At 46.0% G+C, this 23,113-nt stretch overlaps 1 protein-coding gene across 6 annotated transcripts; it reads left to right on the top strand.

The window, feature by feature from the left end:
• Positions 1-7,199: 7,199 nt before the first annotated feature.
• MKS1 (MKS transition zone complex subunit 1) lies at positions 7,200-22,251 on the top strand. 6 transcript variants are annotated; one of them, XM_084299518.1, is made up of 19 exons: positions 7,200-7,293; positions 7,367-7,488; positions 7,556-7,623; positions 8,194-8,349; positions 9,430-9,527; positions 9,727-9,855; positions 10,174-10,278; positions 10,703-10,811; positions 11,669-11,725; positions 12,709-12,751; positions 13,266-13,328; positions 14,081-14,151; positions 15,008-15,077; positions 17,010-17,117; positions 17,663-17,796; positions 18,120-18,176; positions 18,979-19,061; positions 19,142-19,239; positions 19,721-22,251. In XM_084299518.1, exons 1-19 carry the CDS (start codon positions 7,214-7,216, stop codon positions 19,825-19,827), a joined length of 1,758 nt encoding a protein of 585 aa, XP_084155644.1. In that variant the 5' UTR covers positions 7,200-7,213; the 3' UTR covers positions 19,828-22,251. The 6 variants fall into 6 exon arrangements, 5 of the variants coding, with proteins under 5 accessions (XP_084155644.1, XP_084155646.1, XP_084155645.1 ...); XM_084299520.1 differs by lacking the exon at positions 17,010-17,117; XM_084299519.1 differs by lacking the exon at positions 18,120-18,176.
• The last annotated feature ends 862 nt before the right edge of the window (positions 22,252-23,113 follow it).

Raw genomic sequence — 23,113 nt, 5'->3', positions numbered from 1 at the left:
ATTGTGTTTGAGAGAACTTCTAAGAAGATAATGCAGCATAAAATTTAAGATTTTATGATAAAAAACAAACAAACAAAAACTAAAAACACAACCACTGTTGAGGTATTTAAAAGTTAAAGTGCTCCAAGAATGTTGATTTCCCTAACTTTTCAGGTGTTTTGATCTCTTCTCCCTCATTTTTTCCACTAACTATGATCACAACTATGAGAATATACTCAATGTCACAAGGGCTTAGGCACTGGCTGCCACCTGCTATGCTTAGAAATCTTCTCATGGGCAAAATGTAAACAGAAAAGAGAATAATTTATTTCTAGTAAGTGAGATTTCTATAGTCTCATCAAATAATTATTATTAGTCTAGATCTAATAATTATAGATGAAGAAAGGGGCAATATATGAATACCACTACATAAATAAATTATCAATAATAATAGTTGCCTGCACTTTTCCTAATATCCAATTCTGCTCTGGGTGTTATGCTCAGCCTTCCTCTGCCACTTGGGGTCCTAATGTTACAGCTTCAGTCTGCTGGGGTCTTTATCGCAAGTTGTCAGCATCCACAGTTACTTTCATGAGGAGTAAGTACATAGTTGAGTAATGAGTTGAGTCTTTTGTCAGGAGTAAGTACATGCTTTTTCCTCATTCCAGGTTCCACTTCAGGTCACTTGCTATTTGTTTACTAAGACACTTTTACACCTTGTTCTTTCTTCACTGGTCTGCAACTTCACCATTGCATCTGAATTTAGTAAGCCCAGTGTGTTTCACAAAAGTTTGATGCTTGTTCTTTATTATCCTTAGAAACAGTTTTGTTGAGCTCTGGGACAGTTCTTTGTCATGTTGCAATCAGATAGCTGTTTCTGGCCTTGGAATCTCCTGTGCCCCATCTCTTACCATCCTGCACCTATGCTCAGCGCCACATCCTGTATCCTGCTTCTCAAGGTATCTGCTTTCCTACCAGAGCTGTATTTCCCTACTCTATTATGGTACAGGCAGAAATATCTCATGATGCACATGACACAGAAAACTTGCTTGTTGTTAATGTCTGTATAAAGCCATGGTTGCACTGCATGAAGATAAACAAAGTGAAATAAACTATCCACAGCCACCTGGCCATTAGAAAAATTGCTATTAGAAGTCCCTCGACCTCCTGTCAACACCCTTCCTAATACAGCTCATTGGCCTTCTTGGCCACAAGGGCACAATGCTGGCTCATGGTTAACTTGCTGTCCACCAGGACTCCCAGGTCCTCCTCCGCAAGGCTGTTTTCCAGTAGGTCAGCTCCAACCTGTAATGGTGCATGGGGTTATTCTGCCCTAGGTGCATTGGCCCTTGTTGAACTTAATGAGGTTCTTCTCTGCCCAATGCTCCAGCCAGTCCAGGTCTCTCTGAATGGCAGCACAGTCCTCTGGTGTGTCAGTTTGCCAGCTACTCTTCTCAGTTTTGTGTCATCCACATACTTGCTGAGGGTTAACTCTGTTTCATCATCCAAATCATTGATGAATAAGTTGAACAGTACAGTCCTGTACCTCTAGTGAGAGAGGGAGTTAGGAGAATACAATAAATCACTAACCTTTTAGCAAAAGAATTTACTAACTTTTAGAAAAGGTGGAACTGAGAGAGGAAGTTAGAGGAATCTTATCAAGTAGAGATTGAGTGATAGACAGCATGAAACTAGGATGCTCAAATTAATTAAAGCAAGAAGCCTTGGGTCCCTTTACCAAGGTCAGTCTTCTAATAAGAGTGTGAGCCTGTCTTAAGAAACTGTTCCTGCGGATGGACAAGAACCAAGAAGCAACTGAATCTGCACAGAGACAAGAGGTCAACTAGCAGTGATGAGGAAGAGTCATCAATCTTCATCCCCATGACCCCCAAAGACCACCACCAGAATACACTGCGCAAGCACAGATGGGAGAAGTTTATGGAAATGACTCCTTGGAATTAATTTTAATATGAAGCGGGGACAGGTTATGAATATGTATAGGCATAGTGTGAAACTTCATGCATATGTAACTCTTTGCTGCATATAACCATGGCAAGTTGCCACGTCAGGTGTGCACAATTTCGGTGGGGCTACCCCCCCCCCCCGTTGCCCAGCACTGAATAAACATACCTACTTTACAATCTTACTAATTGTGGAGTCCATTTTCCGCATGTCACTAGGTTTGATTGTTGAACAGTGTAGTGAGCTGGGAACTCTTTTTTTTTTTTTTTTTTTTTTTTTAGTGGTGTTTTTGTTTGTTTGTTTGTTTTGGTCCTTTTTGTTTTGTTTTGTGGTTTGTTTTTTTTTTTTTTTTTTTGGTTTTAGCAAATTAGTCTTCAGATGGGTCAGCTGCACCTGATCATTCAGCTGTCCAAGTGCTAGAGATGGCATGAAAGTCAGCAGGAATGTACTTCTTGGGGAAGGAAGCACCACAGGATCATGGGCTGCGTTAGGTTAGAAGGGACCTCTGGAGGTCATCCTGCCCAAACACCTGCTTAAGCAGGGACACCTGGACCCAGGATCTTGTCTAGATGGCTTTTGACCATCTCCAAGGAGACTCCACAGCCTCCACAACTGGCAGCCTGTTCCAGTGCTCAGTCACCGGCACAGCACACAAGTGCTTCCTGACGGTCAGAGGGAACGTCTTGTGTTTCGGTTTGTGCCCATTGCCTCTTGTCCCAGTGTTGGGCACCACTGAAAAGAATCTGGTTCTCTCAGCCTTTCTTCATACAAGAGATGTTCAACTTGGACTCAGTCCCAACAGGACTCCCACGGCCTTCTCTGCCAGGCTGCTTTCTAGCTGGGTGCCCCAGCCCGTCCTGGGGCCTGGGGTTGTTCCTCGCCAGGGCAGGACTTTGTGCTTCTCCTTGCTGAACTGCAGAAGGTTCCTGTCACCCATTTCTCTAGCCTGGCCAGGTCCTTTACTCAACATCTCCATCATGCTCCTCACTTGTTACCTGCTCACATTTCTACTCACTCAAGCTGTTTAGAAACTGCAGTGAGTCATGCAGATTTCCCATCTAATCGGGACTATTGAAGTTAACAATCTGTTGCAATATTGTGTCTATGTTGACTGCCCAATTCTTACTGTCATGTCAAATTTGACAAAAGCAATATAGCTATTAAAACTCCAATTGTGTAGAAACCTGTTGAGAATCTACCACATACATGTAATTATATCTTTTCTTTGTCTCAGATGCCAACAGTTGCCAGAGCTTTGCCAAAGTTTTTATTATGACATAGTTCCTGTTACCACTTTATTAAATTTTTAAAAACTGAAAAAATAGTCGCATGATAATGTCATACTTGCCCAGAAAAAAAAATAATATAATATATATATATATATATAGGATATTTTGCTGTGACTTTTGTACAATTGTACCAGTGTCTGTTATATATATATATATAAATATATATTTTTTTTCTTTTTTTTTTTCTGATTTTGCATTTGTATTTGTAATGGCCAGCATTCCAGGTCTGAAAATGTAAGGGCCTTACAATACCAGCAGGAACTGCTGAGAAATTTCTGTAACAACTAGTCTGAGAAGGTGAGATATCTGAATCCTATCAGGCTTTATACTTCAAACTATGTGTGTGTGTATGTGGTGGCTTTACTTTGTCAGGCAGCTGAACTCCACCACAACCGCTCTCTCACTCCCCCTCCTCTTCTGAGGAGGGGAAGAAGAAAAGGAAAGAAACAACTCATGGGTTGAGATAAGGATATTTTAATTAAAGGAAAAAATAATTATTAAGGAAAAAAAATTATTAATTAGATATTTTAACTGAAGGGAAAAAAGGAAAGGGGAAAAGGGGGAAAAAACAACAAGTAAAGGCTATGTAGAAGTGCAGAGGAAAGAAATTACTCTCTACTTCCCACAAATGAGCAATGCTTGATGCAGGATGCAGGGGCTTGAAGCAGGGACTCAATGCACATAGCCATTGTTTGGGAGGACAGACGTTTTCACAACGGGAGCCCACCCCTCCCCTCTTCTTCCATTTTCCACCTTTTATTGCTGAGTCTGACATCATATGGTACGAAATATCCCTTTGGTTGCCTTAGGTCAGCTGCCCTGGTGATGTGCCTTCCTTACCTCTTGCCCACCCCCAGCCTGCTGGCTCTCTGGGGGTTAGAGGGAGTCTTGATGCTGTGCCAGCACTGCTCAGCAATAGACACCACACCGTTGTGATACCAATGCTGTTCTAGCTACAAGTGCAGAGCACAGCACTGTGTGGGCTGCTGCAGAGAAAGTTAACTCCATCCCAGCCAGACCCGGTACAGTGTGCCAGTTTGATGTGGCACGTCATGTCAGCATTGCAGCACATTTAAGTGAATATGCCCTCCTGCAGTATTTAAACTTGCCTTGACCAAAACATCCCAAGAGTAGCAGTGGGAAGCAACTCCTACCCCAGCAGGCCTGTAACAGGGGAACTCCTCAGAAGTGGGGCCCTGGCTGGCGGAGGTGGGTTGCTGAGCTGGGCCCCGCACTCAGGCATGCCAGGCTGGAGGTAGAGACTTATCTGAAGAATCATAGAATCATCAAATGGCTTGTTTTGGAAGGGACCTTAAAGATCACCTAGTTCCACCTCCCCTGCCATAGGCAGGGATGCCACTGACTAGATCAGGTTGCTCAGGGCCTCATCTAACCTGGCCTTGAACACCTCCAGGATTGTGGAATCTACAACCTCTCTGAGCAGCCTGTTCCAGTGCCTCACCACCCTCTGAGTGAAAAATTTCCTTCTAACCTCTGATCTAAATCTCCCCTCTTTTAGTTTAAAACCATTCCCCCTTGTCCTGTCATTATCTACCTGAGTAAAGAGTCCTTCTCCATCCTTTTTATAAGACAACTTTAAGTACTGAAAAGCTGCAATGAGGGCAATGATGTCACCCCTGGAGCCATATCTTCTGAAGGCTGAACCGTCCCAGCTCTCTCAGCCTTTCTTCATAGGAGAGATGCTCCAGCCCCTTTATCATCTTTGTGGCTCTCCCCTGGACTTGCTTGAACAGGCCCACATCCTTCTTGTGCTGGAGGCTCTAGACCTGGACGCAGTACTCCAAGTGGGTCCTCACGAGTGCAGGGTAGACAGGGGCAATCCCCTCCCTTGATCTGCTGCCCACTCTTCTTTTAATGCAGCCCAGGATGCAGTTGGCCTTCTGGGCTGCAAGCGTGTACTGCTGGCTCATGCTTTCATCCATCAGAACACCCAGGTCCTTCTCTGTGGGGCTGCTCTCAGTGAGTTCTCCTAGCCTGTTGCTCATGTCCAGGATTGCCCCATCCCAGGTGCATCACCATGCATTTAGACTTGCTAAACCTCATTAGGTTCACATGGGCCCACTTCTCCAGCCTGTCCAGGTCCCTTTGGATGGCATCCTAAACAGCACCGGTCCAAGAACAGACCCCTGAGGGACACCACTTGTCACCGGCTTCCACTCGGACATAGACCCATTGACCACTACCCTCTGGGTGCGACCTTCAAGCCTTATCCACTGAATGGTTCTCTCATCAAATCCATCTTTCTCCAATTTGGAGGCCGGGATGTCATGTGGGACCATGTCAAAGGCCTTGCAGAAGTCCAAGTAGATGACATTGATTGGTCTTCCTTTATCAACTGATGCAGTCACTCCATCATAGAAAGCCACTAGATTGATCAGGCACGATTTGCCCTTGTTGAAGATCTGCTGGCTGTCTCGGATCACCTCTTTGTCTTGCACGTGCCTTGACATTTTCCATGAATATGCCAGGCACAGAGGTGAGGCTCACTGGTCTGTAGTTCCCCGGTTTCTCTTTTCTACCTTTTTTAAAAATGGGAGTGAAACATGAGAGACCGAGTGAGTGGGCCTCCAGTTAAATCATAGGATGGGGAAAGGTGGCAGCGGGGCAAGAGGCTGCAACTCAGGTGAGGCCACAGCAGCTGCCTTGCAGTAGGACAAGGAGTAGCAGCAGTCCTATGAGAAATAAAAAATAAACCCAAGGAAGACTTCAAGAAGATACAGAGAGACCTGAAGTGGTGGTATGCAACTTCTACAGGATGCCAGGCAGTCTGGGAAAGGAGTCGGGTACTTGAATGCAAGTTGCTGCAAAGGTACTGATATGCCAGGTCTGTTGGAGATGTGGTAGAGGAACAAGGACCAGGGAGATGTGTGACCATAGCTAGCTGTGCTGCGCAGCATGATGTTGTGTGTCGGAAAGTATTTGGAGTAAAATCAGACTATCATTGTGAGCATGTCAGTGAGCAGCACAGCCCCAGTGGTTGAAATCCCAAGGCACAGCAAGTGCAGTTTGAGCAAAATTGCGTTGGACTGTGCTGCAAACTCTGACCTTTTATAAAAGCCTGAGCAATGTTTCATGTCCAGCTAGGCATGGAGCTGTGAAAGAAGATGGCTACTTTGCAATGGGGGACATCACACTGCTAGCGCCAACAGCATGCTTGGCCCCTGCCTTCTTGCAGGAGCAACACAACCCCACAATCCCCTCTGTGCTGCTCCCCTTCAGAAACTGCAACTGCATAAAGTGAAGTTTGTTTAACAGGTGCTGCTAAAAGGGGCTCATTTAGCTATTAACTCCTTGCATGCCGCATGCACACTGCCCAGAGACCTAAGAAAATGGCAGACCTGGTTGCCACAGACCAGGTGGGTTTCCATGACGTTTTCACCAGATCCCACCGCAAGCCACGCAGACAGGGCAGGCAGGAGGCTAGGGTGGGTGGTACTGGGTAGGTGGCTGCGAAATGGCAGTGATGCTTAGTGTGCTGGCAGCAGGGCGCAGCACCAGCTCACATCAAGAGAGAGAGAGGCCCACTGCTACGTGGTAGTGAGGCCCTAGCCGACAGCAGTGATGTCCCCTTGAAGATGTCCGTTCCTTAGTAACGTGGTGGGCAGGAGCAGGGAAACAAGCAGCGAGAGGCAAAGGTTCGCAGTCGGCTCCTCACAGGTCTCACAGCCTTCAGCTCCGCGTATCAGGCTCCGTGGCGCGCAGCCCATCTTCTCGGCCAGCATCGCCAGCGGGCGGCTGTGGGGGCTTCTCTCTGGGGGGCCGCGGGGGGGCTGCGGACACCGCGCTCGCGGGAAGCGCCCTGCCGCGGCCGGGCCGCAAGAGCGCTTCGAGGCCGAGCCGGAGGCCCGCGGGGGAACGGGCCCTGCCGCAGCCCGGCCGGGGCGGAGCCACGGCCGCTCGGCGCCCTCCGGCCGGGGGGAGGCGCCGCGGCCGCCACCGCCCCGTGTCTATGGTGAGGGGCCATGGCGGAGCGGCTGTGGGGCGCTGAGGCGGGCGGCGCCGTGTACCGCTCCCGCGACCCAGTGCGCAACCTGCGCCTCCGGTGAGCGCCCGGCGTGGCTCGGCCCGGCTCCGGGGGTTGCTCCCTCTCACTCTTCCTCCCTGTCCCCCCGCAGGGTCCGTATCCAGCGGGTCACGGCCGCCGGGCCCCTCCCGGCTCAGGCCTCGCCGCCGCCGCCGCCGCTCTCCGCACCGCGCGGCCCCGAGCTCCTGGCGCTGGCCGCCCGCGCCTCGCCAGGTAAGTGGGGAGCCCCGCGGGGCGGCGCTCCTGGGCGCTGCCGGTGGTGACCGACCCCTTACCGCAGATGCCCGGCGGCCCCCGGACGAGGAAGAGGAGGCCGAGGTGGGGTGGCAGGAGAAGCTCTTCAGCCAGGTGGGTGTGCGGCGGCTGTTTCTCCTCGCTGTACCGACCGACGGCTCCCCTGTGTCGGGGCGAGCGGGGCCCCAGCAGGGGGACAGCTTTCAGGCAGATCTAGAGAGTGATGAGTTCTCTCCTTAGCGTCTTCTTCTCCAGACTAAACGGCCCCAGTTCCCACAGCCACTCCTCATAAGTCCTGTTTTCTAGCTCTGTTGCTCTTCTCTGGATGTGTTCCAGCAGCCCAGTATCCTTCTTGTAGTGGTCTTACCAGTATAGGGGACTATCCCCTTGTTCGACTCAGTGATCTTGAAGGTCTTTTCTCCCTAGTCCTGCTGGCTATGCTGTTTCTGATGCCGGCCAGTCTGTTGTTAACCCTCTTGGCCACCCGGGCACACCACCAGCACCCCCAGGTCCTTTTCTGCTGGGCAGCTTTGCAGCCGCCCTTCTCCAAGTCTGTATTGCTGCACTGGGTTGTTGTGACCCAAGTGCAGCATTTTGGTGTCTCCACAAATCTCAGCTGAAAAACTTTGGCCCTGAGCTTGCTGATGAAATGCAGCTTTTACGTTTTACCTGTGGTGCTCTCAGTTTGAGGTAGATCTTTATCAAAATGAGTCAGCCTGTCAAACTCACCTGGACCGGCAGTACCACAAGGAGATCCTGAAACTGGAGAAGGCTGGGGGTCGGAAGAACTATCGCATCTTCACCTACACTGATCATGACCGATTCACCAACCTAGAGGAGGTACCAGCTTTTTGTTTTGCATAATCTTTACAGCAGTATCTGTCAACAACACTAGGCCCACTGCAGAGGGAATGTTTGTCATTTCTTGGCCATGGAGAAGCAAGCCATATATCTTGGGAGCAGGAGAACATACTGCTTCTGCAGGCAGCTTCACCTGGCATCCCAGACCCAGCATGAGGTCTCCCTGTTTCAGTGCAATGTACAGGTTGGAGGGACTTGGCATTGTAGAGTTGCTCTGTTAGAAAAATGCTGGCTTGTTACCAACCAAGGTGAGAAGTCTGGACACAGAATACAGAATTACAAGGCACACGTTTATTCATATGCATGAGGTGATTCATGCACAATGCTTTCTAGCAGTCTTGATTCATGCTGTCTTAATGGCCCAAGGATGGCAAGAGACCCCTTTATCCTGTTTACTGTTCAGCCTCACTGGCAGGAAATTGTGAGGGGCAGCATGACCCTGCCTGGAAAACTGGGGATGTTTAGATGGATGATTTGTAATGTAGCTGAGTGAAACTTAAAACAGCTTCTGATCCAGTCATTCCTGGATTGATATTGTAATAGTTGTGACCCCAAATGTGGGGCGTGAGGTTTCAAGTGGATTTTAGAGGGGCTTAGGGTGCTAGGATCTTGGTTGTCTGCAGTTCTGCTTCTTTGATCATCCAAGTAGCAGAATAGCAAAGTACTTACCCCAAGGTTGGGTTGTCTCTGGACCTTGTGATGAGCAGGTGTCTTTTAGTTTGCTTACTGTATGAACAAGAAATTCCACTCATGAGCATAAAATGCAAACTAATATATATACATACATGCCATATGCATACCAACAAAGTTAACACACATTCCTATTACAAGGACCAATCAGTAAAATAGGGAGGGAAACTTTCATCACATCTGTACGTAACTTGCTGGATGGACTTCACCTCTGCTTTTCCACAAGAGCAGTGAATCAACTCTATGGTCTTTTAGCAGTTTGTCCATGTATATGTATGTAAATACCTGTTCTATTCTCCAGGAGTGGAGATGTTTGAGAAAGAAGTCCTGTTGTATTTAAGCTGTTTCTATTCTGTTTCTCTCCTTCAGCACTGCCAGAAGGTAACTGACTCAGATCATGAGGTGCCGTCATATCTGGCAGAGAGGATGGCCAATGTGAGGAGGAGAAGACAAGACCGTAAACCAATGTGAGTGCAACCGGGTTGGAGCTTGCTAATGCAGGTTTCCTGTTGTCCCAGCTGCAGAGCAGCCTGGTCCGTGGAAGTTGGTGGCTTGAGCTGTGTTGCACTCAGAGTCTGGCAGTTTGACTCCTCATTGTGGGAGAGTTCATTGCTGGCTACCGCAGTGAGTTCTGTTGACAATAAGTTGTGCTTGTGTTGTTGACAGAGAAGCGAATTCTCTTAAGTCAAAAATCATCACCTGGGAGCCCTCAGAAGAATTTATAAAGAACAATCATGTGATTAACACTCCTGTTCAGACTATGTACATCATGGGGGACTTGGGACCTTATGGGAAGTAAGTAAAATTCCCAAATGATCTTAATTTCCCAGAAACAAACCCATCTCCTCTCCTTACTCGACTCTGTTTCTCTCAGTAGTTAAGGGGAGGGAATTCAAAGAGCACAGTAACTCAAGCTGCTGTTTTCTCTCTACTTCTTGGGAGGTATGGAATGTATCCCTCCAAAAGGCTTCTTAAACTAATGTAGGGAAGTATTGGTATATTTATTCCCTTATGTACCTCCATGTGCTTTTACCAGCTCTGCTGTTCCGGAGCAAGAAAATGTCCATGTGCTCTGTTTAGACTGTCTTTGTGTTTCTTGATGTCTTCCATTAGGCTTGGTCAAAGGGAGTATGAACGTGTTCTTTGTACAATCAAGGTGGATGGCAATGGGGTGATCACAGTGAAGCCTGACTTTACTGGCACCAAAGGAGCCTACTGGTGAGCGGGACAGGGCTGGTACCACATTTGGGACTGGTATGGAGGGCTGAAATTGCTGTCTCCTGATTACCCCTTAGGCAGTGAGTCTGCACTTAAATTGAGGGCTATTATTTAGGTTTATTCCAAAGGTTTCTAAGACAGGGCTATTGTTTCCTTGTGCTTGGTGTTACTGTGCATATGATGTGTGGGGCTTTGGAGCCAGTTCCTAGGAATACAGGTTATGTGTACAATGGACAAAAGCAAGTCTCTCTGAGTTATTGATGCTGTCAGGCACTCAAGAATGAGGAGAGGGCTGTTAGTGACATTTTGTTTCTGTTCAGGCCTTGATGGGGCGATTGGTGTTTTATGATGGAACAGCTGATAATATTGCTGGGTCTGTTTTCTGCATAATGGGGTTTTCCCCATGCATTTTGGGGTTCTGCAGGATTGAGCTGGATAGACAGAAGCGAGAGCTGTGGAAATACACCATTGAGAATGCATCCATCCAAGTGCAGCAAGAGGAGGAGGAACGTGAGCAGCGTGTGTTCAGAGATGTAAGGACTGGCCTCTGTTGATTATATTGGCTAGTCGTCCTGATTTGACCAAGGGAATAAAGACCTTCAACTAGACATAATTGTTAGAGCTACAAAATGAATGTCGCTTGCAGTGAGTTTCATCATGTTCAGTGATACAAGAACTCCAATAAATACTCCCTGACTGTTTCATTCCTTAAACTAGGTTGAGGGCCTTGTCTTTTTGCCACTGGTAAACTTGTGTTGGCTATTGACTGTAGTTGATATATGTAGCAGGAGCTGATGAAAGAAACCATCAATAGCGTCACCTGCCAGTGGTTTTTCTTCCCTTTCAAGCAGTGGGCAAACCCTTTCATTGGGTTTCCTTCTGCTGCCTGTATATTTCCTGAATGATTTCTCATGACCCATGATGTTCCAGGATACTTGAGATACTCATTTTGTGCCTTGACCTTTTTTAATTGTCTTTTTGCCTGTGGCAGTCTATAAGGATACTTAGTCTGTTTTCATTTTTAATTTTAGTTTGTACAGTTCCTTATTGGTTTTGTGGCCAATTAGGAAATCCTGACCTAGGTACACTAATCTCCCATTATGTCACATAAGAACTGCTGATTCTTTGGAGCTTCTTTTTACCTCATATTGACCTTTGATGAGGTTTCTTCTGAAGCTGGAGCTTCATGCAGTGCTAGCAGTTATGCATCTTTTGTTCTATTAAATTCTTACATTCTCCGTATCTACTATAAAAGCAAAAAACTGTTAGCTGAGCCTGTCAACAGTTTAAGTTGGTTTTAAGTTACATATCCATTACATTTTTTTGCAGTAATATAAGTAAAAACCTATAATCAAGAAGACACTCTAATCCACTTGTTCTGTGTTTTCAGCTGTACAGTCGACACAAGGAGTACCTCAGTGGTCTTGTAGGCTCAGAATTTGAGACGGTGAGTACCAGCAGCACTCAGCAGGGACCTGGAGCCTTTGCAGGCTGTTCACATGGCTGACTTCTGTACCAGTCTCCAAAGATTGTGTTGTTCTGGGGGTGTGTTGGCAGCTTTTACCTCATGGCCTCCTACTGAAAATTGGGTTGAAAGAGTATGATTGCAATGGATATGGGGCCTGAGAAGGTCCAACATGCATCTGTCAGACCTGTAGCAGAGCATGCTGAATGCTACAGTCTCAGTGAGACTGCATCCGTTGTTTGAAGGTCTTTGACTGTAGTAAGACAGAAAGAGGATTTGTATCTTTTGGGATAGAGATTGCTGTTAACTTCTTGAATATCAAATGTATCCGTGTCCCACTTTGCTCAAGTAAACAGCTCCTCCCAACCTTCAAACTCACTAAATTTTTCTTTTCTCATGCACAGTTTGTGTGTTCTTGCTCACTAAGTTACCTAGGCTGCAGCCTTTTTTTTTTGTTTGTTTGTTTGTTTTTTGCTAAAGTATTGTTTGCCAAAGTAGGAAAGTTGTTGTACTCTTTCCTGCAGCTAGTTAAGCTAAGTGTGTTTCAATTTGTCCTATGGATTTTTGGCTTTGTTATTTTGGTTGTTGTTATTTTTTTTTCACACTCTTGAGCATATGCAAGAACACTACAGGAGAACCAGGACTATGATTTTATGATTTTTGCAAGTGACTTCTCACTACATTTTTATATCCATCTAGAAATCTGTAGATCTGCTTTACAGAGTAGTGAATTCCCGCAGTACAGGAATTTGGTCTTCATAGGGAGCCTCTATCCAGAGGGACTGCTGACTTCTGGAAAGGATGACAGGTTGATGCAAGAAGTGATGATTTCTCCCTGACCAGCAAAGCAAAGCATTCAAGTACAAATGTCTGTAGGATATCCATGTGAGACCCTGAAGGGGGGGGGGGAACTGAAAGAGGTTCCACCAGCGGTCTCTAAGCCCTTTATCTGCTTGTTTTTACAGACTCTTCCTGGTACATTGCGTCTTTTTGTGAATGGAGAAGTAGGTGAGTCCTCATTATGAACAGTAACTGTAGGGGCAAATCTAGGTGTGCTGGGATGGCTGAGGCTATGAAAGGTCTAAAGATTTTTGGTTCACAACCTGGTCTAGAGTAGGTGATTCTCTCCCTAAAATTCTTTACTTACTCCCTCTTCTCCACTGTTTTTGCAGACTAACCCTCAAGTGGCATTTACTGATTGGAGGTTTATAGATACTGCAGCTTTTCTAGGAAGACAGAGTTCTGAATAAAGGACAACAGATAGGGGAATTAACAGACATAGCAAAGAAGGCAATTAATTTTGTGATCTCTCTAATCTGGTTAGTTATATGTGGATAGGCTAGTCTTGAGAAAATCTTTTCTGAGGTCTTATTCTTTTACTTCAAAGACCTTGCCTTTTCCCAGCTTCTAGCAGTAACTGGTTGTGCTGAGGTTATTTGTGATGCCTCTCCCAAAAATCTTCAGTGTATAATGGAGGAGTTAGTGTGGAAGTTAGCTGCTGAAATTCATTCTCTCTTCTCAGTTTCAGCTCAAGGCTATGAGTATGACAACCTCTATGTTCATTTCTTCCTGGAGCTGCCTGACCGTGAGTATTCATGCTTCCAGCCATATCACAAAGAATAAAGCATGCTTAAGCTAGTCAGTCAGATCAGCTTTGCTAAAAGTTAGTAAAAGGTAATGTAGGGTCTGAGATCTAAATAGAAATCTTCAGAGCTAAAAGTGCAGAACTCGGTGGTTTGAACTAAACTGACATGTTTGAATATGTCAGCATCTTCCCCTCTTGTCTGTTCCAAATTTGGCTGGATTTGGTCCACAGACTTCTTAACCAGAGGTGATCGTTTCCAGCAAACTACCCCAGGTTCATTCCTGATGCTGCAGAGAAAAGCCTTCCTGTCTTTTCTGCCTCAACAATGACCTTGTCTGATTTTGCTGCCCAGCATTGTGTTTTTATGTTTTGTGTTGACACTGATGTATTCAGCTTTGACTGATAAATAAGCTTCCCAACACTAACATGCACGTCCTGCTATGTGTTTAATCCTCCTGAAGCTATGGCCCTGGCTCCCTTCTGGTTATAGCCTGATGTTTGCCTGAGATGCTGCTTTTGCTTCTATGTGCATTTCGAAAAGGTTCTACCATTGTGCAAAGATGGAGTTGGTGCTCTCATATGTCCAGGGTGTTCTGGAGAGCACCTGGAACAAGATGGGGCAGGATGCCCCTAGGGAAATTCAGTGTGGAGGAACATCTGGTTCTGACTTTCTCCTTTGAGCTGCTCTGGTATATGAATCATTCCTCTTACCCAAAGTATTCACCCCCTGCGCTCACATTCTCTTCTCCCAGACTGGTCAAGCCCCGCATTCCAGCAGCTATCAGGAGTGACACAGACCTGTGCCACCAAGACAGAGGACTGGGTAAGGATGCTTTCAGACCTGCAGAGCAGAGTTTGAACAGTCATTCTCTGAACTGAAGTGTATAACAACTTACAGATTTATTCAACCAAGATTCTAGCATGATAGCTCCCTTCAAGAGCAGAGCATATTTGGAATCCTCCTTGTTGTTATACTTGAAAAAAAGCATGAAAAACATCATGTTTTACATGTTCCGCTGTATTCAGATAAAAGGTCAGAGCAGTTTCTGGAACCTTACTTTTTCCTTTCTTCTGGCTGATTGCCTTTGGATCTTTGATTTTTGTGTTCTCAAATGTGCAGAGTTAATGGAGAATTGTTCTGGCTTGCCTGAGTCTGGAGTGCAAACAGTCTCAAAACTGATTTATCAGAATCAACCTTTCTTCCAGCTCTTCTCTGAGAGACAGTAAAATCTGAATTTTATAAAGTTTTAATGTATTAATATAATCAATAAAATTTAATGTATTTTTATGTATTTGATGTGAACTGACTTGCATATTAAAATCATTATCATACAACATTTTGGTAGGACTGTTGTTTGAGGTATTTTGCTTGGCTCCTGTATAGACTGTAGCATTCTGTAATAGTTATGCAAATGGCTGAATGATCATTTGAGGTGTGTTTTGCTCTTTTTCATTATTTTCATTATTTTTATTTTAGCCTGTTCTGTCAACATGGCATAGGATTATGTGCAGATCCATTGTGCAGTCAAGTGTTTCTTAGCGTGATGAGATTGATCTTGTCTGGATATCATTAGTGCTCTACCATTATTTCTTTTCTCCCTGCTTTCTGTACCCCCTGTGATACCAGTGATGGAACTTTCTCCTCCAGGAATCTGATCTCTGTCTCATTCCTTTTCTAGGATAATGTGGCGTACTTCTGCTACCCCTTCACTTTGGAGATGTTTTTCTCCCAAGAAAATGAATCAGAAGGTACGTCTCCTTGTTTCTCTGAAATATAAAGCTCTGACATCTCTTGGTTGCAGTGTAGGCATCATGCTGTTTGACTTGTTGATGACTTGTTTGACTTGTTTGACTTGCCAAGGTGAAAGGACATCTGTAAACAAAGGGAATCACAGAATTGTAAAACTATAGAATCATAGAATATCCCTAGCTGGAAGTGGCGCACAAGGATTGTGTTGTCCAACTCCACACAGGACCACCCAAAAATCAGAGTATATTTCTGACAACATTGTCCAAATGCTTCTTGAACTCCAGCAGGCTTAGTGCCATGACCACTTCAGGGAAATGTTGCTCAGTCAGAAGATGTTCACCCCATCACCGCGTAAGCTCAGGACACATACTAAGTTTGCCCTCCCCAGCAATGTGTTAGTATTTGTATGTATTCATTGACATTGTTCTGCTTCCAGGTTGTAGTCAGCTTCATCCATATGCAAAACTACTTGGGTCTTAGCATGTCTGTCTCAAAATGCCTGACATGCTGGTCTGCATTGCCGTGCATGTTGTACTGCATAGAGCAGTGGAAGAAATGGGCCTATTTTTGTACACAGCTAAAACTATGTGCTGAATCTTAAGTTAGTAGACACACTCAGTGACCTGTTGTCGTGGTTTAACCCGGCTGGCAGCTAAATACCACACAGCCGTTCGCTCACCCTCCCCCCTCCCTCTCTGGGACGGGGGAGAGAAATGGAAAGTGAAGCCCGTGAGTTGAGATAAAGACAGTTTAATAAGACAGGAAAATAATAATAACAAAATAATAATAACAATAATAACAATAATGTTACAATTATGATAATAGGAAAATAATAATAATATTTACAAACAAGTGATGCACAATGCAATTGCTCACCACCCGCTGACCGATGCCCAGCCTAACCCCGAGCAGTCCGGCCCCCCTCCCCCCGGCTAGCCACCCCTATATATTGTTTAGCATGACGTCAGATGGTATGGAATACCCCTTTGGCTAGTCTGGGTCACCTGTCCTGGGTCTGTCCCCTCCCAGCTCTTACTGCACCCCCAGCCTGCCTGTTGGCAGGACAGAGCAAAAGGCTGAGATGTCCTTGGCTTGGTATAAGCACTGCTCTGCAACAATTAAAACATCGGGGTGTTATCAGCACTCTTCTCATCCTAAGCCAAAACACAGCATTCCACCAGCTACTAGGAAGAAAATTAATTCTGTTCTAACTAAAACCAGGACATCTATATAATCTTCATATTGTCTATGTCACTTCGAAATTTCCATCTCTATTTTAGGCTGGACTTCTCTGCTGCCTTTTTCTACTGCTTCATTGTGTTGCTACTGTTTCCTCACCAACCCCTCTGCTCTTTGTTTTGCAATCACCAGGGACAGCTTTACAGCATGTCTGCCACTTGAATCCAGTGTATGCATTGTATTTGAGTATTCAGCCAACACTTTGGATTGGAGTATTCAACATTAACAAACTTTCAGCCTAGAATAAATATGATGAGTTTGTTTCACCATGGAGAAAATAAATGAATGCTTGGAGGCGGGTAGGGCAATCCAAGTTAATAATCCCCCAACAATGATGAGAAAGGTCAGAGATAAAAAGGTTCCCATGTTTTGCATCAATTGTTTGCAGAAGAGTGCCTTGTCTGCCCAAACGATAGAGAAACCGGTTTGGACTTGCTGTCAGAGACTCATCAAAGCAAAGAATTTTCCCAAATTTTTAGCAACTTACCAATAATTCTGTTTTCAGTCTCAAGTCTGAGGGTTCAGCTTTTATAGGGGAAAATAATCACCCATACACCTATGTCTGTCATTTTAGGAGAAATACAGAAAGGGCTCCTTGCTAGCGGAGTTAGTGATTTAGTATTTTTTTCCCCGCTATGATGATCTCCCTCTGCAGCTTTTAAAAAGTTGCAATCTGCTCCTTTTCCTTGCAGACTGTCTCCCTCAATGGCCTGTTCTCTACTTTGAGGTTCTGTCCCTTGATTTCTGGCAGAGATACCGTGTTGAAGGGTATGGTTCATTGGTGCTGCCAGCATCTCCAGGTAAAACATCCTTGGGACATTATGTTAAGTGTCTAGGGAAATGAGAGTTGAATGGTTCTCTTGGGAACGGATGCATCCCGTCCTGGCGTTGCTTTACCTTTGCATACTGAAGGGAATAGCTAGCTGTCTGTGAGGCAGCAAAGAGAGATTTTATGTATCGTGCACTGTTATACCTTGTTGAGAAGCATCATGTGTTGCTGTCCTTTCTCCTTCAGTGGTTCCATTGCAAAATTGCATGTTATGATGCTTTTGTGTAGTGCTGCATGTCCATCTTTATACTAGCAATAGACTCCCTTTGTCCCAGATGGAATCTGAGGCTCACAACTAGTCTGACATTCTCATGTATTAATAAGTAGATGCTCCTCATAGGCAAGGGTAGTTTCAATGCTGTCTCTGTGACGGGGGCTTGCTTATTGGGAAGACATTGGGGATCAGTAGGTATCCATCTACTGTGATGACCTCTGTGACTTTACATTGTTGGTCAGAGCAGCTAAATTGTTCTGCTAAATTGTTCTGTTGTCTAAATTGTGCTGTCCTGTGGTCAGGTCTCCATATACTCACCATCCCTACCTGGCGCCCTGTGGAACTGGGGACTGTTGCTGAACTGAGGAGATTTTTCATTGGTGGATCTCCTGAGTTAGAGGATATGACGTATGTCAGGATACCAGCAACCTTCAAGGTAGGCTCAACTGCAGGACATTGCTCTTGCTGGGAAAAGGTGGATTACGCTCTTGAAACTGCAGAATCATAAACTATCCCAAGTTGGAAGGGACCCACCAGGATCACTGAGCCCAACTCCTGGCTCCACACAGAACTACCTGAAAATTAAGCCATGTGTCTGAGAGCCTTGTGCAAGCACTTCTGGACCTCTGGCAGCTTTGGTGCCGTGACCACTTCCGTGGGGAGCCTGTTCCAGTGCCTGACAAGCCTCCTGGTGAAGAGCCTTTTCCCGACAGCTCCTGTCTGAGCCTGCCCTGAGGCAGCTTCCTGCTGTTCCCTCAGGTCCTCTCACTGGGCACCAGAGAGAAGAGATCAGTGCCTGCCCCTCCGCTCCCCCTGGTGAGGAAGATGAAGGCCGCCATGAGGTCACCCCTGTGCCTTCTCTTCTTTAAGCTGAACAAACCAAGCCACATCGAACTCTCTTCTTACGCCATGCCCTCTAGGTCTTTCATCATGTCTGTTGCCCTTCTTTGGGACCTCTCTGAGAGGTTGATGTCCTTCTCTCATGGCTCCCAAGGTAGCCCACAGTCCTCAACGTGAGGCTGCACCAGTGCAGAGTGGAGCAGGACAAGCACTCCCCTTGACCGGCTAACTCTGCTGTGCTTACTGCAGCCCAGGATACACTTGGTCCTTTTGGCTGCCAGGGCACACTGCTAACTCAGGTTCCACTTGTTGTTGACCATAACCCCCAGATCCCTTTGCATAGGGCTGATCTCCAGCCTCTCATTCACAGGCTGTACTTATATCCATGGCTGCCCCATCCCAGGTACAGAATCTGGTGTCTCTTGACTTCAGATGTCTGTGGACAGTTTGGACTGGACTTGAACAGATACTCTGGTGGTCATGTCCCTCTGACTAAATAAATGGATCCCCTTTGATACTTATGAGTAAGACAAGAATGGGCAAACCCTGAGATAGAGCTCTCTGCCTTTTGAGGTGTGTGTAACCTAGAGAAGTGGTTGTATGTGTTCCGAAATCTTGCCTTGCCCTTGCTTGTGCTGTCCTTGTCTGAAAATTGTCTGTCAGGTCACCATTTTTTTTAATCAAGTATGAACTTCTGGTGGGGCATGCTCATTTTTGCCAGGGTCAGCCTGCTGCAACAGGTTGCAGGCTGTTAGGAGAACTTTTGCTGTCTTTGCAGGGAGAGCGTCTGAGCCGCTTTGGTTTTCACACAGAGACAACAGGGAGTGTCACGTTCCGGCTTTACTGCCTGCAGCAATCCAAGTGAGTGCTGCAGTGATTGCAAGTTCCATCTTCACAGCAGTGTTCTTCCAGCCCTGACTTCAAACTGTACTTCTGTGCAGAGCCTTTCTGGAGACCAGTGCCTCGAGGCATCGCATGCAGAGTGTACTGGACCGGCTTGGAGGCTTCAGCCAGCAGAGCTCTGTCTACAATGTTTTGGGTAGGGCTTTTAGTCTCATTCTGCCTGGGGAGCCTCGGGCTCACTTTTGCCCATAGAGTGGGCAGAGAGAATCCATTGCTGTGGGGTTGATTGTCTCCCACTGTGAGCTCTCTTGGGTCTGAGTCCATAGCAGAGGTTAAATGTTCTGACCTGAAATTGCTGGAAACTTGAGGCATCAGCCCTCAGCAGGCAGGAGGGATAGTCACTCCATGACGGCAAAGCCTAGGCTGGGTTGCCTGGTCGTTCCTGGCACAAAACATAGCTTGTGGCTGTGGTGCACAGGCTCTGTCTCTGATTCCATTATGCACAGAGCAAAGACAGGGCTGGAAGTCAAGAGAGCAGCAAGATCCTGGTGCTTTGTTGGTGGTACTTAGTGAGACTCCTATTCTGAGAGAGATGATGTTCAGTGGGCAGACTCATCCTTCCTCTTCTCTGAGGCTGTCTGATGCATTCTGACTTGCTGTCACCTGCTGTGTTGCAGAGGCTTTCCAGAAGGCACGGTGCCGGATGCAGGAAGCACGTGAGAGCCTTCCCCAAGACCTCATCAACAGCTCTTTCTACACTGTGCACAAGACACAAGAACCGTGATTGACCACCTCCACTGCCTCTAGCCTGGGAGCACTTAGCATCTTCTCTCTGATACAAGCTTCCCTTGTTCAGGAGGAGTCCCAAGGCCAGTGCCTGCAAGCTTTTTGATTCCCTTCTTTTGTAGCTTTCTCTGGATGGGGGCAGGAGTCTGCCTCACATCTAGATCTAGAGTCTTTGTGTTTCCATACGTATCTGTGGAAGGAACCCTGTTTTTTCAAGTCATTTTGTTACCAGGCCCTAACGGTACAGCTAATTGTTCCCATTTCTGAGGAGCAGACTAAAATGGGACATGGGACCTGTGAAACCTTTAACACATTTTCAAGTATTGAACAGTAAGTGATTAGAAAACATTTCAAGTCTACTTGACTTGGTAAATGTACTTTTCTTCTTAAAGAAGAGGTTACTGTTGAAGGTCAAGGCATGAATATTGTTTGGTATTTAATTAAATGAATAGTTGACTTCTTGAGAAATGCTGATAATTCTTGTCAGGTCAATCTTCAGTAAAATGAATCTGTCCAACTGTGTTTTTAAGATTTATTCATTCCTAGAGAGAGGTCTCTGCCACCTTTGTGTGAAATCAAAGCAAAGTGATGTACGACAGATTCAGAACTGGTGAAAAGGGTTACATTCTGTATTTCTTTGTGTCTGAAATTGCTGGCTCTTGCGTCTCTGTATCAGTTAGCAGAAGGACTTCAAGAATACAACTGACAACATGTGTTCCCTTTAGCTCATAGCAGAACTTTGGCTGGAGCTGGACAGTTTGCAGACAATGAGAGCAGATTGTAATGTTTGCACAAGAGCTGAACTTTGAACTGTTCAAGCTATTCTTTTTAACTATGGTTCATTGTATCATCTCTGCTTGCAATTCATTGCTTTGATTGTTTTTACCCAGGTTCTTCTCCTGTTCTTTTCTCAGCCTATTTCATTCCCCTATTTTTGTTCCTCTCTCAAATCCATGTGAACGAAGCTACCTGCAGACTGACAATACTGCGTAGATTTGTACACAAGTCACATCTCCACATGTTCTACTCTGCTCCCAACAGAAGGGATAGGAAGAAAAATCTCAGGATGAGATCACAGATGTATCTGTAAAGCTAGAAGTCACAGGCAGAATAAGAAATAGGAACTGGCTTTCTTTTGCATGTTCCTCACTAGCAGGGGATGTGAGACTCATGGTTGCAGCCATGTGTGTGACTATTAGAACATCGCACTCCTTCCTCATGCTCCGTTGGTATCTTCACCTCATGCTTTCCGTTTTGATCTTGTTATCAGCCTTCACTAGGAAAACCAAACTCCCCAGTTTGTTCGTCTTTGTTTTTTCTCATAATTCCTGGCAGAATTGTCTGGCAACTTGAAATGTACCTGGTAATTTCACTTACAAAAGAGGACTTTTGCTCATCTGCCTTCCCTGCTACCCCTGCTTTTTCATGGAAGAAACTACCAGAATGTATTACATAGCTTGGCCTGTTAAGCAGAGCAGTGTCCTTGGCCTAGAGCTGGCTGCTGCATCTTGTGCATGAGTCAGATCTCCATTTATGCTTTTTGGTGTGATGTGGCAGATGAGGCATTATAGTTGTGAAGGTAAACACCCAGTTCTGTAACAGCAGAATCAAGGCTTGTCAGGGTAGGGTGTATGTGTGTAGTGGATTTACGTGGCAAGGTTTTGGTAGCAGGGGGCCATAGGGGTGGTTTCCGTGAGAAAGATCTAGAAGCTGCCCCATGTTTGGGAAGGGCCCCATTGTTTTCCAGAGCTGAGCCAATAAGCGATGTTGTTTTGCGCCTCTGTGAGAGCATATTTAAGACAGGGAAAAAACGCTGCGCCACACAGCAGCTGGGAGAGTGAAAGGAGTGAGGAACGGCCTTGCAGACACCAAGGTCAGTGCAGAAGGAGGGGGAGAGGTGCTCCAGGCGCCGGAGCAGAAGTCCCCTGCGGCCTGTGGTGAGGACCATGGTGAAGCAGGATGTCCCCCTGCAGCCCATGGAGTACCACGGTGGAGCAGGGTTCCACGCTGCAGCCCGTGGAGGAGACCACAGTGGAGCAGGTGGCCCTGCACTGACGGAGGCTGCCGCCTGTGGAAGACCCCTGCCGGAGCAGATTCCGGGCCGGACCTGTAGCCCGTGGAGAGGAGCCCACGCAGGAGCAGGTGACCTGGCAGGAGCTGCTGCCCGTGGGGGAGCCAGGTTGGAGCAGTTTTCTCCTGAGGGATGGACCCCGTGGTACAGACCCATATCTGGAGCAGTTCTGGAAGAGCTGCTGCCTGTGGGAAGCCCACGCTGGATCAGTTCATCAAGGACTGCATCCCGTGGGAGGGACCCCACAGCACAGAGGACGAGAGTGACCGAGAAGGAGCGGCAGAGAAGAAGCTCTGTAGACTGACCATAACCCCCATTCCCCCGTTCCCCTGCGCCGCTCGGGGGGAGGAGGTGGAAGAGGATGGGTGGGGGGGAAGGTGCTTTTGGTTTCTTTCCTTCGTTTTCTCACTTCTCTAGCTTGTTAGTAATAGGCAATAAATCTTACTATCTCCTTATGCCGAGTCTGTTTTGCCCGTTACAATAATTACTGAGTGATTTTCTCGTCCTTATACCAACCTTTGAGCCATTTTCACATATTTTCTCCTCATTCCTCTTTGAGGAGGGGGAGTGAGAGAGCGGCTGTGGTGGAGCTTGGCTGCCCACTTGAGCGGAACCACAACAATGCGCTATCAGTCTTTAATGATATGGTCACATTTCACAAGAGATTGATTCATTCAGTGCCCAGGATGAAAAGTGTTCAATGAATTTGTAGCCACTCACCTTCTTTTTCTTTTTTTCTTTTTTTTTTTTTTAATCACAGTTCACTTCATGACTCTGTATGTTTATTGCATGTTTATAAGCAATGCTTAATTTCCTTTAGGGTGTTTCTATTGTGCTTATCACTAATAGCTGAATCTCATGTATCTGAAACATGTTTCAGGATTGAGTTACAAGGTAAGAGAATATGCATTTTAGCAGTAAAGTAATAAAACACTCAATTGAGTGAGATGATGCTGAAGGCTGACCCTGAGAGAATGGGCTCTTCTAATTAGGTGACCATTTCCCCAGCTTGTGCTTGCTGCTCAGAGTTTATATGGCAGGATTTGGTGGGTTGAATGTTAAGGTTACACAGAGATACAGTAAGGTTTACATAATTATACTAGTTTTGATAGTTAAAACTCTGACTAGTATAAAATTTTACAGAAACTCAAGAGCAAAATTTAATAATAAAAATCAGTTACAACCAAATAAATATTTCAATACAAGAGTGCAG

The sequence above is a fragment of the Netta rufina genome (genome assembly GCF_964035555.1).
Source record: "Netta rufina genome assembly, chromosome: 21".
NCBI lineage: Eukaryota > Metazoa > Chordata > Aves > Anseriformes > Anatidae > Netta > Netta rufina.
Note: the sequence above shows the minus strand (reverse complement) of the source record. Positions and strands in the feature narration are given on the sequence as shown.